The following is a 15000-nucleotide window of genomic DNA, read 5'->3' as shown; positions in this document are numbered from 1 at the left end:
CTCTTGGAAATATGAAAACACCAGGTGTGTGTGTGTGTAAGCGCTTTCAGACATACGTGTAAGACCGGAGGTTCTGCCGATGTTAAACGGTGGGGCCGTATATCTGAACGACATAACCGGTCATATGGAAGTCCGAATTCACCCGGTGTTTATACTACCCCCGACCTAGTATTTCCTCCGGACATTATGTAAATGTGCTGTGTCTGAACGAGGAGTAGAACATTCGGTTAAAATCACACCTAGTGAGAGGGCGTGTTGGTGACGTTTCTTTCATGCGTCCATGTGGTTAGATCTGACTTAAATGCCAGTGTTATGATGGAGTGGCATAGTGCTGTCCAGAAAATCTCCAACCTGGAAAGATGCAGACATCACGGAGCTACTGTCCATGAGGGCATACAACATTTTGATAGAACACCTGAAGGGAACGTTAGAGACACGTTAGGCTACAACTGCATGGCAAGGAGAAACGAATTCAGAAGACTGAATCATCATAAGCAGAAGGCGCTGAAAAGGCAGTAGCCTATAGCGACGTCGTTGACGACAATAACAGGAGTATTTAATAAATTGTTAGCCAACACGGTTTTCTGTTCATTGATAGCCTTCATGACCTGCTGAGCTCGCTGATATTTGCTGAGCATATATGCCTAGAAATGAAAACGAAGAAAACCCAACTTTGTTCCAAGCTCCTTATGTAAATGCTACACATGGGGAGAGGATGCTTTTGGAAAAAATAAACCATAACTTCACTGTTATTAATGTTAGTATTTTGTTTGTTGCTTAAAAACGTTGTATGATCTTGAAGTCTTGAGTTAGCCTACTGAATTGGCTGGTAGCCTACCATAAAGTTTGTGCATGCTCTCTCTCTCCAACGCAAACCAGATTTGGGGTTCTATAGCCTAGCTAATTCTGGTACATAACGTTGAAAACAGATAAATGTGTTTATTTGAAGCACACATACAAATACTGTAGGCTAGGTCAATTTCAAGTGCCCACTTACGTGACTAGCCTACTTCAAGTATTAGCCTTTGCACAATAGATTTCTTCTTCTTTAGCCTACATAATGATAGGCTATATTTTGTAGCAGCTGTGACAGGCAGCGGCCGCATATAATCTGCGTCATGTCTCAGCATCTTGTGAACTCTACAAGCCCCCACCCCTCACTCGACAACCACACGGAGATTCTGTAATGTGCGTGTATGTCGTTCACACATACGTCCGTGTAAGGTCAGTATTAGGTCCGCAGTTTAGCATCATATCTGAATCATCCGAAGGGTAGGACCTCCGTTTGACAAACCTCCTCATATACTCCGGAGGTTATATCTGAAAGCGCTTTGTATGTGAGGAAGTAGAGCTTGTTCATTGTTTGATGTTGTCTTTGTCTGCCAGCAGGCCTTCAGCTCTTAATACCTTAACCTTGCCTTTGAAGTAGTAAAGCTGGGAGTGTTTACTTGCCCACTAACAAATGTACACACACGTGGATCCCACACATATACACAACTCAATGACTTCTCACTCAATCATGAATAAATGCATAGGCATACCTACACACACACACACACACATACAAGAACACACGCATGCACACACACACATTTATATGCACACACCACACACTTCTTAATGTTTTATTTTTTAAATGGATTTGTTGTCACAGGGTCACAAAGGAGACCCAGGACTTTCTCCAGGAAAAGCACCTAATGGAGACAAAGTAAGACCACACACACACACACACACACACACACACACACACACACACACACACACACACACACACAGACACACACACACACACACACACACACACACACACACACACACACACACACACACACACACACACACACACATACACACACACACACACACACACACACATACACACACACACACACACATACACACACACACACACACACACACACACACACACACACACACACACACACACATACACACACACACACACACACACACACACACAGACAGACACACACAGACATGGGAAACAGGTCAGAAGATGATAAAATGGTTTTCTAGTAATTGTCTGTATTGTTTGTTTGTTTGCTTGTTTGTCTCTCAGGGAGACCCGGGCATTATGGGGCCTGTGGGGTTGCCTGGTCAGCTCGGGCGTAAGGTAGGCTATAAAGCATACACACACACGCTCGCACACACACACACACACACACACACACACACACACCAAGTCCTTTTTTCTGAAGGCAAAAATTACTATAGATGTATCTGGGAGCCAAAGACATTCATGAATAACTGCTTCTGGGCCAGAAAATGAAACATTGCGGGTAAATGCTCCATTACATAAGTGGGCTCTTGTCTGAGAGAGTTTTGTGTGTGCATGCATACAGTATACAGTGTGTGTAGACATTCATGTGTTTGTTTGAGTCTGCAATTTTTTAGCTTTTACCTGGATTTAGATCATAAATATGCATGTGTGAAACATGTAAATAAATATTGTGTGTATAATTTGAACGTGTGTGTGTTTGTGTGTGTGTGTGCACGATTATATGGAGCTGGCTCCATGTGTTTCCAATTAAAGATCTACCGCTTCAGAGAGAGTGCACATACACACACACACACACACACACACACACACACACACACACACACACACACACACACACATACCCACAGATGCACACACACCACACACAATCATGTCGGTTTGATGGTTGGACGACACAGCAACATCGCTCTTTCCTAGATATTGGGCAGCATGTTTTCGGAAAACAGAGCCTCCTCTCTTTTTCTCTCTTCCTCTCCCTCTCTCTGTTTCCCTCCTCCCCTTACTCACTCCATCATTCATGCGTTTTTTCCGCTGGTTGTTCATTTCTCTCTAGTCAGCACAATCCACAGTGTTCTGCGGTTTAGTTATGGCTCATGCACACACACACACACACACACACACACAACACACACACACACACACACACACACACACACACACACACACACACACACACACACACACACACACACACACACACACACACACACAAAGCACAAGGTCTGAGTCCTACAGGAAGGCATTTATATTATACCCGCATGCACACACATGTTCTCTGCCAGGTAGCACTGTTAACATGAGTACGTACAGCATGTGAGATTTATGCCCTGCGCATGTTTCTGTGTGTGTCTGTGACCGTGTCCATCCGTTGGTCTGTGTTTGTCTTCATCTGATTTCTTTCTCCATTTCTATTCTTTTAGGGGCAGAAAGGCCATCCAGGTCCAGTGGGCCTCCCAGGAGAGCAAGTGGGTACAACTCCCTTCCCTTGTCTGTCTCCGTCTGTCTCTTTCTCTCTCTTCCACACGCTCTCTTTGTAGCGCTTCCTGCGGAGTAAAATGGAGCTCTCAGCGCACTCTAGTCCCCTAGTAGAGCAGCATGAAAGCACATTCACACCTTGTCTGTTTGTCTGTCTTTATTAAACACACATGCACATATGCACACACACACACACACACACACACACACACACACACACACACACACACACACACACACCCACTCACACTCACACTCAAAGACACTCATATATACAAAAAAAAATATATATATATACTTGTCCTCTGTTTTGTAAGCGCCCCCTCCTTTCCCATGAGGATGACATCATTTGGGAAACGAGAGCACCTGCATTGTCTCATATAAACACACACACATATGCACACACGCACAGACAGATGCACACACACACACACACACACACACACACACACACACACACACACACACACACACACACATATGCAAACACGCACAGACAGATGCACGCACACACACACACACACACACACACACACACACATATGCACACACGCACAGACAGATGCACGCACACATGCACACACACACACACACATACACACACACACACACATATACACATGCATATACACACATTACCTCAAAAATTCATATGGTCTTGCACACCATCACTCACTGAACGTACAAACACACACTAATGATATACGACAACAGTAATTTTCTGAAATCTTTCTGCGTAAACACAATTACTGCTATTTTGATTCCAGATGATTGCATAATAGCACATGGTTTTGTCTGTCGTCTGAGCTATGCATTTGTGAATGAGCATTGTCTGATTCTCATAAGACTTCATCATTTGAGCCTCATCCTCGCTGGGTCTCTAGTCAGTTACAAAAGTTGTGGGGATGAGTTTTGCTTACGTTATGCAAGTCTGGCGTCTCACTGCCCATCTCTTTCTCTCCCAGGGTTTACAGGGTCCTGATGGATTGCCTGGGGCCAAAGGTTATCCTGGCAGGCAGGTGCAGTAATCCTCTATTGCTGCGCTGTGTGTGTATGTGTGCGTGTGCGTGTGTGTATGTGTGTATTGGCATGTGAAACTGTGTGTGTGCCGAGTGTGTACACCTAAGTTTATGTTTGTGAGTATGTGTGTGTGTCTTGCTGCGTATTACTGTGTGTGTCTGTGTGTGTGTGTGTGTGTGTGTGTGTGTGTGTGTGTGTGTGTGTGTGTGTGTGCAGTAGAGCATGTTTATGTACAGTTTGGGTTTATGTCTGATGTTGAGTGGGACCAGAGGCTATTTAAGGTTAGTGTGCAGCTCCTAATTGGCCGTTTGAGAGCAGTAGGATTAATCCTGGCTCAGCCTTAACCACACCAATCAGGTGGCTGCAGCCGCTCCTTACTGCAGGCCTCACCTGAATGCCATCCAGAGGAAGCCAGCTGTTTCCAGGACGCCTGTGGCACGGGGCCTCCGAACGCAAACTCGTTTCCTTCCTGCATCTGTTCCCCACATAGCCTCCTCACCTCACCTCCATGATTACTCAACAAAACGGATTTAGGACACGAGCAAAATAGGACAGATTTGGCCAGCCTAGGTGCTGCAAAGAGAATATTTTTATGACCAGTTTTATGACCACAACAAAACAGCTGATCATTTCAAAGTGCCTACCAAAAGACAGTTAGTTAAGACAACTAGTCGATCACAGTGAGTAAAAATGCCTCTTTGGTCAGAGTTGATATCTGTTTGATTCTCACTTAACAACTAGTGTTAGTATGGCCTTTTGGGTTGCAGGGAAGGGAAGTTTCTTTTTTTAGTCTGATCACAATGAACACAAAGAGTGAGCAGGGCTCCTCTCACTCCCAGATAACACCTAGCGCAGAGACAGAGTCTGGCCTCGCAGGACATAGAGGACGAATTGTTCCCTCTCTTGGGAGACTGACATTTTACTTCAGTATGGATGTCATGCACAGAGGAGCCACACTACTTACCTGTGTTCCCTCTCTCCCTGTCTCTCTGCCCCCTCCCTCTGCCTTCCTCTCCCTCTCTCCCCCCCCCTCTCTCCCTCCTTCTCCCTTGCTCTCCCTCTCCTCTTACCCCCCATCTCCCCCCTTTTCCTTCTTGCCCTCTCTCTCTCTCTCTCTCTCTCTCTCTCCCTCTCTCTCTCAGGGTTTGCCTGGGCCTATAGGACCTCCTGGACCAAAAGGCGCACGGGTGGGTGGACCAATCGCTATTTTCTTTCAGCATCACTTCCTGTTTAACCCATCACCCGCCAGAGAGTGCAGTGTGAAAGCAACCTTGTCTTCTGCGCTCCTGTTCCTTGCCCACTTCAGCTGCCCCTCTACCTCCTCTTCTCTCCCTCTTGCTGTCCGGCTCTTAGCCTCTGTTCTCGTTACAATATAAAGCTTTCTCAAGGGATGCTTACCAGTGGCAGTCATAGGTTTACTCCTCAACTTACACACACGGTCACGTAGAAACACACACACACACACACACACACACTTACCAAGCTGCATTAAAGGCTCTTTATCAGAGAAAGCCCCTCCCCCATAGGCAGGAATTTCCTGTTTAAATTCAAACTGAGGCCCTGCTGTCTACACCCCCCCTCTGTCCTTCACACACACACACACACACACACACACACAGGAGACCCCCTGTCTATATCCCCCCCTAACACACAGCTATGCTCATAGACACTCTGCACTGATGCAACAACGTCTCCACACTCTTCCCTTTACGTATATGACTAGCGCTTGAACGCACGCAGGATTCGGATGGCACTCACCGACATATGCTTAGCATACATGTATACAATATGTATGTTTGGTTATGCTGAAAAGATACACATGCACGGGCCATCTTTAAACAGGAATCCCATCCCATCTGTTTCTGTCAAGCCACCCTGTGTTTCTGTTTTGTCTTTCCTTGTTGTTGGTCTGTTGTTTTTTACTAGCTGACATTGTTTTGCTCTCTGAATATGTGTTTTCACTGGTTTCTGTGCAGGCATGCTTGCATGCATGTGTGAGTTTTGCTGCGTGTTTGTTTGTTTGTTTGTTTCTGTGTGTATGGCTGTGAGTGTGCTTGCCTTGTGTGTGTGTGTGTGTGTGTGTGTGTGTGTGTTTGTTTGTGTATGTGCGTTAGTGTGTTTGTGTGTGTAGGTACAGATCCCTGAGGTGAGAGTATGTGCCCTTGGACTACATCGTGGAACCCAGCACCATGCAGTCCATGGGCATATACACTTGCCTCATGGCTTTGATCTTCATGAAGACTCCTCCATCTGTTCACTGACACCCCCATCCATCCATCCATCCATCCACCTCTCTGACCATCCATCTGTTGGGGTCATCTCGTCATCACTTCACCATGGATTGCCGAGATTGGACAGAATTGCCCCCTCCCTCCTCAGGAAGTCTTCGCTCACTGAGTAGTGTGATCATGTGATCAAAATACCAAAATGTTTATTTAGTTACCTCCCTCTCTCTCTCTCTCTTTCTCACTCTCTTTTACAGGGTTTTATTGGGATCCCAGGGCTATTTGGTTTACCTGGAGCCGATGGAGAGCGAGTGAGTGTGTTCCACCATCAAAGTCACCGCGCGCCATTATTGGGCATTGTTAGGCACAGCTCCTAGCGTGTTTCCAGCGCTGGCAGTTTTACGAGTTAAAAGTATCAGATGTCTCCCTTTAAGTCCCTCAAGCAGTGTAAACAACAGCTGGTTGCCATGCAACGGGGCAGAGCAAGCCTCATCGGGGGCTCTCAAAACATCTTGCTGACTGTGACTAAGCAGAGCTAGCCTCTCACGGGGAGTTCTAAAAACCGCTCGGCTAGCTGTGACTCAGCAGAACTCAGTGTCACTGGGGACTTTTAAGTTGTGTGTGTGTGTGTGTGTGTGTGTTTTTTTTTCCCCTCTCTGGCTCTCATAATAAATCTCGTCGGAGTAATCTGCTGAAATTACACCAGCGAGATTTATTAGCTCTGGAGACGGCTCAGTCCGGCCAAATGAATGGGGTCTTATGCGCTGGCTAATGGCGCGTGCAGCCCGGGAGGTCCGGTTTCTGTAAGCCGAAACAAATCCGCGCACCCTGCGCCTCTAGAGCAGCAGCCCGGCGCTCCCCGCTGACTGATGACGCGAGCCAATGAGGTCAAAGCTCACTGGCCAAGCTCGGCCGGCCCTGGCCAAACTTCCTCCCCTGCCTCTGCTCTGTCCCCGTGTCACCGTCCTCTCTCTCTCTCTCTCTCTCTCTCTCTCTCTCTCTCTCTCTCTATCTCTCTCTCTCTCTATCTATCCCTCTATCTCTCTCCTTTATTTCCTTCCTCTTCTTTCTTTCCCCCTCTCAATCCTTTCCTCTTTGCCCTCCACTGTTTGTTCTTCTCCTCTCCCCAATTTCCACTCCACCTCCTCCACCTCCTCCTCTGTTTCTTGATCTGTGCTCCTTTCGCTCTAATCCTCCCCTCTCCTCGCATTTCCGTTTCCCCTTGATCTTCGTCTTGTGCCTTTGCCTTCTCTCCTCTCCTCTTTTCTCCCCTTGCTCTTGCAGTTCTTTTCCTCCACCCGTTACTAACTCTTTCTCTGCTCCTCTCACTGCTTTTATTGAGCGTGCTCTGTTTGATTATCTTTGCCAAACAACTGCTTGACTGCGAACAAGCTTGGAGGTTGTGCTGCGGGGGCCGGCGGCGGCTCCTCTGTGAGATGTGTAAGGAGTAGAGCAGACCTGCGCTGTTACGTAAGAGCTAAAGGAGATCTGCAGACTTATGTAAGTTTGGAGGATGCATTTGTAGTGTCAGGTTGACTTTGGAGGCTTTTGGAAAGACATGAAACTCTATCCACTGACCTGCAGAGGGAGGTGGCTTGGATTAACCATTCGCACACACAGATGCACACACACACTTACATGTGCACATATAGGTGAACAAGCACAAACACACTTTTACAGTACAGTCATTTTCTATCACACTGGAGCATTCATGCAACACTTTCTGTATCATTTAGTTCCACACAAATGCATACATTCACAGCCCCCCTTCGTTCACACACACACACACACACACACACACACACACACACACACACACACACACACACACACACACACACACACACACACACACACAGCCCAACTAATGACAGGCCATTAGCTGACTTACTACACCCACGGGTACTGTCACTATGGAAACCAGAAACCAGCAGCCAAAGGCATTGTGCAATATGCATATAATCACATGCACACACAAACATTTGCAAGTAACACATTGTAAAATGCCCTGTATTACATTCTCTCTGGCACACACACATCATTAGTAATGATATGTGCCCTAAATTACATCATCATTTTCCCCTCTGTCTGGTTGCCGGGTTTCTCTTGGTTGCTGGGTCACACCATTTCACACACTCTCTCTCTGCCCGTCACACACACACACACACACACACACACACACACACACACACACACACACACACACATACATATGCATGTGTACATACATGCATATACACACACACATTCACAGTTTCATAACTCTTACTTTATCTGTCTTTCTCTCCCTCTCTGTACCTCCCTCCATGTTGGGACTGTTCTCTCTCTCTCTCTCTCTGTAGGGCATTCCTGGACCACCGGGGAAGAGAGGGACGATGGGTAGGCCGGTAAAGTTTTGTCTCCACATCTTTTTAGCTAATGAGTTGTGTTTGTGAATGCCTGACTCTTCCGTCAGGGTCCGTTTGTGTTGCTGAGCGCCTGACTGCTGTGTCTGCATGTGTCGTCCTCTTGTTTGTTTATGTGTGTTCTCGTGTCAAACAACCCCATTCGGCTGAGTTGTTTGTCGAGGATACCATGGCTTTGGGACATTCGTAGAGAAATGTGCTACCAATCAGCCATGTTGGGTAAAAGATTTAAGATAAGCTCGATCCAGTGGTGCATACAGCTAAGAAAGTTTCATCTTTGGGCTTTTGCATTGGGCTTTACCAAGTTTAGCAGTATGCATGCCAACTTGACTCTGATTGGCTGGGCAGCTGCATCCACCCACAGCTGGCTCCACCCACCAACTTTTAAAACTACAGGTGAAATGGCTTTGCTAACAAGGGACCATTTTTATTCCTCCTGTCCAAGTTCCTGTTCTTAATGACTCCTGGGTGTAATGTTTCCATCACAGTTCAGTGTAGTCTCTATAGTTTTGTCAGCTGTCTTTTTAACTGACAGTGAAAAACGGCTTCAGAGGATTGTGGGAGAGGGATCTGTGTATCAGATGTTGGATACGCCCGCTAACTTGTTGCACATGTAATTGGCTCTGTTACTGAAGTGGACTTGATCAGATAGTTTCAGAACAGGCTTTCAAGCTGTTGCCCAGGAGAGTCACCTGACACATCTTATCCCTGCTATTAGAGACATTACAGTGTGTAATAATAATGCCACTAATAATAATGACATTGATAAAGAAGTTAACTTCCTTTTTGAACATTTGATCATTCCTTATTGGATCTTCCTTAAAGATTAACCTTGTTTTTTTCTTGTTTATCTTTCTCTTCTTCTTTCTGTCACATCTTCCTATATTTCCTTCCTGCTATCTCTTTCTAGGGGTTTCCTGGTGATTTCGGTGAGAGAGGACCACCAGGAACTGACGGGGAGCCAGTAAGTTGTGTGTGTGTGTGTGTGTGTGTGTGTGTGTGTGTTTGTGTGTGTGTGTGTGTGTGTGTGTGTGTGTGTGTGTGTGTGTGTGTGTGTGTGTGTGTGTGTTTGTGTTTGCGTGCGTGTTTGTGTGTTTGCGTGTGTGTGTGTGTGTGTGTTTGTGTGCGTACGTGCGTGTGTGTGTGTTTATACTTGAAATAGGATGTGTGTACGATCTCTACATGGACATGACTTTTAATGACAAAATCATGAAGTACCAACCCATACGGACAAAACTATGTGACCTAGGCTATCAGTGCAAGCTAGTGGTGTTGATCTTTGGCAGCTTGGGACATGTCCACAAACTTGTTCTCAGTGGGTTAAGGCTGGCAGGGCTCTCCAGCAGAAAAATAAAACAGCTAGCAAAGTTTTGCTCCATATCTGCAGTTATAGGCAGCCTTGCAGTATGGCGCAGGAGATGTTTTTTGTACCCCTGAATATCATTGAGTGACAAAGCCCTATCTTATCTCTTGAAATATTTGAATCCTGTCTATTGTAATATGAATTGTGGATTTAAATAAATAATTAAATGTGTCTGCATGTGTGCTGAAATATGCCACAGTTCATCCAGTTTCTCCCTTATCCTCTCATTGGCTGGTGTCAGATGATGCAGTTAGGAGTTTAGCAGAGGAAGTGCTATATTTGGAGTTCCTTACTTCCTGTCATGTCTCCCTCTGTCCTGAAGCAGAGGAGAGAAGTGATCCTTTCATCCCTAAATCACCTTCTAGGAGGAACGGAAATGGGTGCAGCACAAGAGACCCCTCCACACACACACACACACACACACACACGCACACACAGACACATACACACACACATACACACACACACACACACACACAAAACAAGCTCCTTCAGTGTCCACCATAGCTGTCAATGTGTGCCTTTAAACACATCAAAAAAGTCAGAGTCTCACACGTTAATGCCAGATCACAAAATAAACATGTCCATAAACACTCACTGGCTTTAACATACCAGCAATGCAGTACAAAAATACACTCCCCAGACTCCCACACATTAGAGAGGCCCGTCTGTCTTTTTCCCCCCTCAAACATTAAATTAGATGTTTTGTCAACATTTCAAAGGGTTGCAGTATATCATCTCTCTCTCTCTCTCCCTCTTTGTGTTTCTATCTCTCTCTATCTCTCTCTCTATTGCGCTCTCTCTCTTTCTCTCTTTTCTTCCCTCTATCGCTAACTTAGGGCACGCTGGGACCTCCAGGGCCTCCTGGTGTTCGTGGATTAGTTGTGAGTATCCGTATTTCATCATCCATACATCCAGACTCAGATCGCTATCACGCGTGGCTGAATGCCAGTAAATGCGTATTGATATTTGTTGCTATCAGGGTTGGGCACAATTCGAATTGCAATTCTGCTTCCTGTTTGATACCTCAATTGAAATGCAAGTGAAATTCAAGAATTGAATTTAAGAGCCAGTTTCAATTTAATTCTGGAATTTTGCACAAGCCTGGTTGTTATGTGTGATCTGTAATATGTGTCCTCCCTATCTGGATGCAGGGTGATATGGGGCCTGCAGGTCCTATGGGGTTGACGGGACCCATTGGCTTGAAGGTGAGGAACATGTGGAACTACTGTAGACACACTTATAAACCCCAGAGATGATCCCCCAGCATCACATATATGTTTTACAGTGGAACAGATGAAACATATTTATGGCTTACAATGGAAGACAGCCTTTCACTGTGTGAAAGTGGAGGTTTTATTGGAGCCAGTGGTTCAATATCGCCTGAATAAAGAAGAACTTAATAGTTTAAGTTTCCATAAAGTGAAACCGAATCGTCTTAAGGTCTTTACATGCTGAGATGTTTTAGAAAGGTTTTGAAGGCAGTGCCAAGCACTACAGCATGAGACCTTTAACATGTGCACATTTACATACTGGGAATGTTGACTGCCTTGTTACTGTGCTGCTCCATCACATGTATAGGACTCCAGTAACCCCCATCTCCCCTATGTCTTTGTCTTAGCTTGTGGAGCAAGTGTGGACTTGCACATGCAATTGACCTATACAGTCAGTTATCATACACAATCTTTATGCACTGCTGAGTTTTTTAAGTTGCGGCTAAGTTTTCATACATGTTGTCTCCTTATTGCATTGTCAACGCTGCGTGACATTTAATGTGCGGTGCCAGATCAAACGTTACACTTGAACACTGTATGTGAAAGTTTGTGGCAAGCACAAGGTTTTCACTTAAAATTTGTGCCATCCTACCTGCCGTTCATGGCCCGTATGGCCTGGGGAGAGGGGGGCTCCTTCTCAATCTCTCAGTCCTAGCTTTGATGGAACGGAGACGCTTCCCAGAGGGCAACCACTGAAACAGTTCATGCCAAGGGTGGTAAATGTCTTTGGTCACTCTACTTGCCCTGGATCTGCACCACCTGGTGTACAGTAGATGTTCTGTGGCCACTGGTCACTCACTCTCACAAAAGACACACACACACACACACACAAACAGTCCTTGAATGTATTTTTTCTTTAAAGAGTCATTGTAATATATTGTTTCAAGACATTAAGGGAATAAAAGTTAAGCCAGCAGGTGCACTTCTGGCAGAAGGGAACTTAACAGCAGACTTTCCTAGATGATGACTGTGAGTGATGATGTATTTATTGTTGTTTTACTGTCAGTTAAGATACATTGCAGGCAACATCAAGTGGTTATATTTCAGCCACATAATGACTGCCAAAAACTTGTTAAGTCAGCCAGTGAAAGACACAGATGTGCAAAACTCAGTAGGTTGGAAAATATCTTTCTGCATCTAACATGCTAGCTGTGTGTATGTGTGTGTGTGTGTGTGTGTGTGTGTGCTCATGTGTTTGTATGTGATCATGTGGCATCACTATGTCTGTTTGTGCTTTCTCATTGTATTCTCTGTGCTTGTGTGTTTTTGATGCAGGGGGTGTCGGGAAACGTTGGCCCTATCGGACTGAAAGGTGATAAGGTGATCTGAAAGCGTGTTATTGGCCTGTCTCTCAGCATGTGATCATAAAATCACCCCATTGGTCTGTCTCAATTGCGCATGTTCTTTTCAGGCTTTTTTATTGGCCAGCCTCTTTGGTTAATTTGATCTGTATATGATCTTATTTGGAAATTATGTATTGATTTTGTGTTTAATTCTCTGTGTCTAAGGGGGTCAGAGTTTTATTCAGAGTGTCTACATAAGGTGCTGGGAACACATGTGAAAACTTGTATTGTTTTCTAATAGACTGCACACCCTTTTCCCTCCAACCCCCCCCACCTCCACCCCCACCCCCCTCTCTCTCTCACTTTCTCTATTATTCAGGGGGATGTTGGCCTTCCTGGCAAGCAAGGAGAGATTGGGTTCCCTGGAGACAAGGTATCCCCTACTTAAAGACATGCACTGTTCACATGCTCACAGACATACATATAGTACAAGCTGACTCAGCAAAATGGTTGAGCCAGATGTCTGATTCTTACCGTCTGGACATTTACCCATGAGTCTCCTACACACACACACATGCATAGAGACATATACTGTATACACACACACACACACACACACACACACACACACACACACACACACACACACACACACACACACACACACACACACACACACACACACTCTGTCTTATTCTATTTACAGAATATTTTGTTTCCATGTCACCAGAGTTAAAGAAGTAGTGTTGAGAGCTGTATGTGTGTCTATGTGCCGATGTTTGTGTGTATACGGGTGTATTTATCTATATGTTTGTATGTCTTAGGGTATTCAAGGTGTGCCAGGGTTGCCTGGTCCACGAGGGAAACCAGGCCTTCAGGTGAGCATAACAAACGTGAAACGTTTGTATATATGTATGCCTACTATAAAACGGCAATAGACTAAACTTACTGTACACTGTAAAATCCACCCCTCCCCCCTGTATGTTATATCAGGTGTGCAGCATCACTCTCCCCACTGAGCTGTGTTTGTGTGTGTATTTGTGTGTGTGTGTGTCTCAGGGTAGACCAGGCGATAGAGGTCCTGATGGGTCACCTGGTCCCCAAGGGCCAGAGGTGAGCTCCGCTTTCAACACACTTGAATACGGACACTGATCATGTGTACACACAGCATAGTACACCACGATGAACAATAAACAGATACAGTCAATGGGTTTCATTGTTGATTGAGAGTGAATGTGTTCCTCAGGGTTTTCCTGGAGACATTGGACCTCCCGGACACAACGGCCTTGAGGGTCCAAAGGTAAGAAGTGTATATTACTGTTTGGTGTGTGCGGGAATGTCTGTAGGCAATGATCTGTGTGATTTAGAGTGTGTTGCTGAACTCCTGTTTGTGTCTGTGCTCAGGGAAAGCTTGGTGCAAGGGGATTACCTGGGCCGAAAGGAGGTGCTGGGCTGCTGGTATGTTTCTGTTTGTTTGTGTTCTTTATAAGAGCATTAACGACTGGGCATGTGGTTTTTCTGTGTCTGCATCTCTGTTTTAAGTGTGTTTGTTTGCAAGAGGAAGAGAGAGTGTTGTTTTTGCGCATGTGTTTGTGTACATGTGTGCTTCATTGACTAAAGACGTAACTCTTCCTGTAGTCATAAATCCTTAAGTTATTGTCCTCTTTGTTTCCAGGGCGATGAGGGGCCAATAGGCCCACCCGGACCACCAGGACATGAGGTGAGTTTTGATTGTCAGACCGCTGCAGAGAGTTCCAATAAGCGCCTGGTTACAATTAGATTTTCCTTAAGGAACAGGCCGCTGCCCTCATCTCTGCATCACTGGTGGGGGCAGTTACACTCAGCAGATGTAATGTGATTAGTCATAATGGGGAGAGTTGTAGTTGAAAATGTTAAAGACTGGCATCTAGCCTATTGGCATGATTCCAAATTCAAAAGCCCATATATCATAAGCCATATTAAATTGGTAAGCATGTTGTATATTATTTAATGCAAATGTTGCCTTTTATGTGTGGTCGTTGTGTAGCTTATAGAATGTATGTATATGTGTGTGTGTGTGTGTATGTGTGTGTGTGTTTATGTATGTCTGTGTGCAATGCGCTGTGCTCCTCTGTGACAAGCCTGTCTCACATTTTCTCTGTGAAAGAATCAGT

General features: G+C 45.3%; 1 protein-coding gene across 1 annotated transcript in view; it reads left to right on the top strand.

The window, feature by feature from the left end:
* Window positions 1-15000, top strand: part of col27a1a (collagen, type XXVII, alpha 1a) — a 51434-nt gene that overhangs the window by 15500 nt on the left and 20934 nt on the right. The window contains exons 6-22 of the mRNA XM_076284835.1: window positions 1655-1708; window positions 2081-2134; window positions 3223-3267; window positions 4243-4296; window positions 5440-5484; window positions 6780-6833; window positions 8865-8909; window positions 9838-9891; window positions 11130-11174; window positions 11445-11498; window positions 12840-12884; window positions 13227-13280; window positions 13672-13725; window positions 13907-13960; window positions 14094-14147; window positions 14252-14305; window positions 14523-14567. Coding sequence (XP_076140950.1) covers window positions 1655-1708; window positions 2081-2134; window positions 3223-3267; window positions 4243-4296; window positions 5440-5484; window positions 6780-6833; window positions 8865-8909; window positions 9838-9891; window positions 11130-11174; window positions 11445-11498; window positions 12840-12884; window positions 13227-13280; window positions 13672-13725; window positions 13907-13960; window positions 14094-14147; window positions 14252-14305; window positions 14523-14567 — 864 coding nt within the window. The remainder of the gene's footprint in view (window positions 1-1654; window positions 1709-2080; window positions 2135-3222; window positions 3268-4242; window positions 4297-5439; window positions 5485-6779; window positions 6834-8864; window positions 8910-9837; window positions 9892-11129; window positions 11175-11444; window positions 11499-12839; window positions 12885-13226; window positions 13281-13671; window positions 13726-13906; window positions 13961-14093; window positions 14148-14251; window positions 14306-14522; window positions 14568-15000) is intronic.

This window comes from Alosa pseudoharengus, unplaced genomic scaffold (assembly GCF_046254945.1).
Source record: "Alosa pseudoharengus isolate Yale_2024_CS ecotype anadromous, Long Island Sound unplaced genomic scaffold, YU_APseudo_1.1 YU_APseudo_1.1_scf_14, whole genome shotgun sequence".
In the NCBI taxonomy this organism is placed as follows: domain Eukaryota; kingdom Metazoa; phylum Chordata; class Actinopteri; order Clupeiformes; family Clupeidae; genus Alosa; species Alosa pseudoharengus.
Note: the sequence above shows the minus strand (reverse complement) of the source record. Positions and strands in the feature narration are given on the sequence as shown.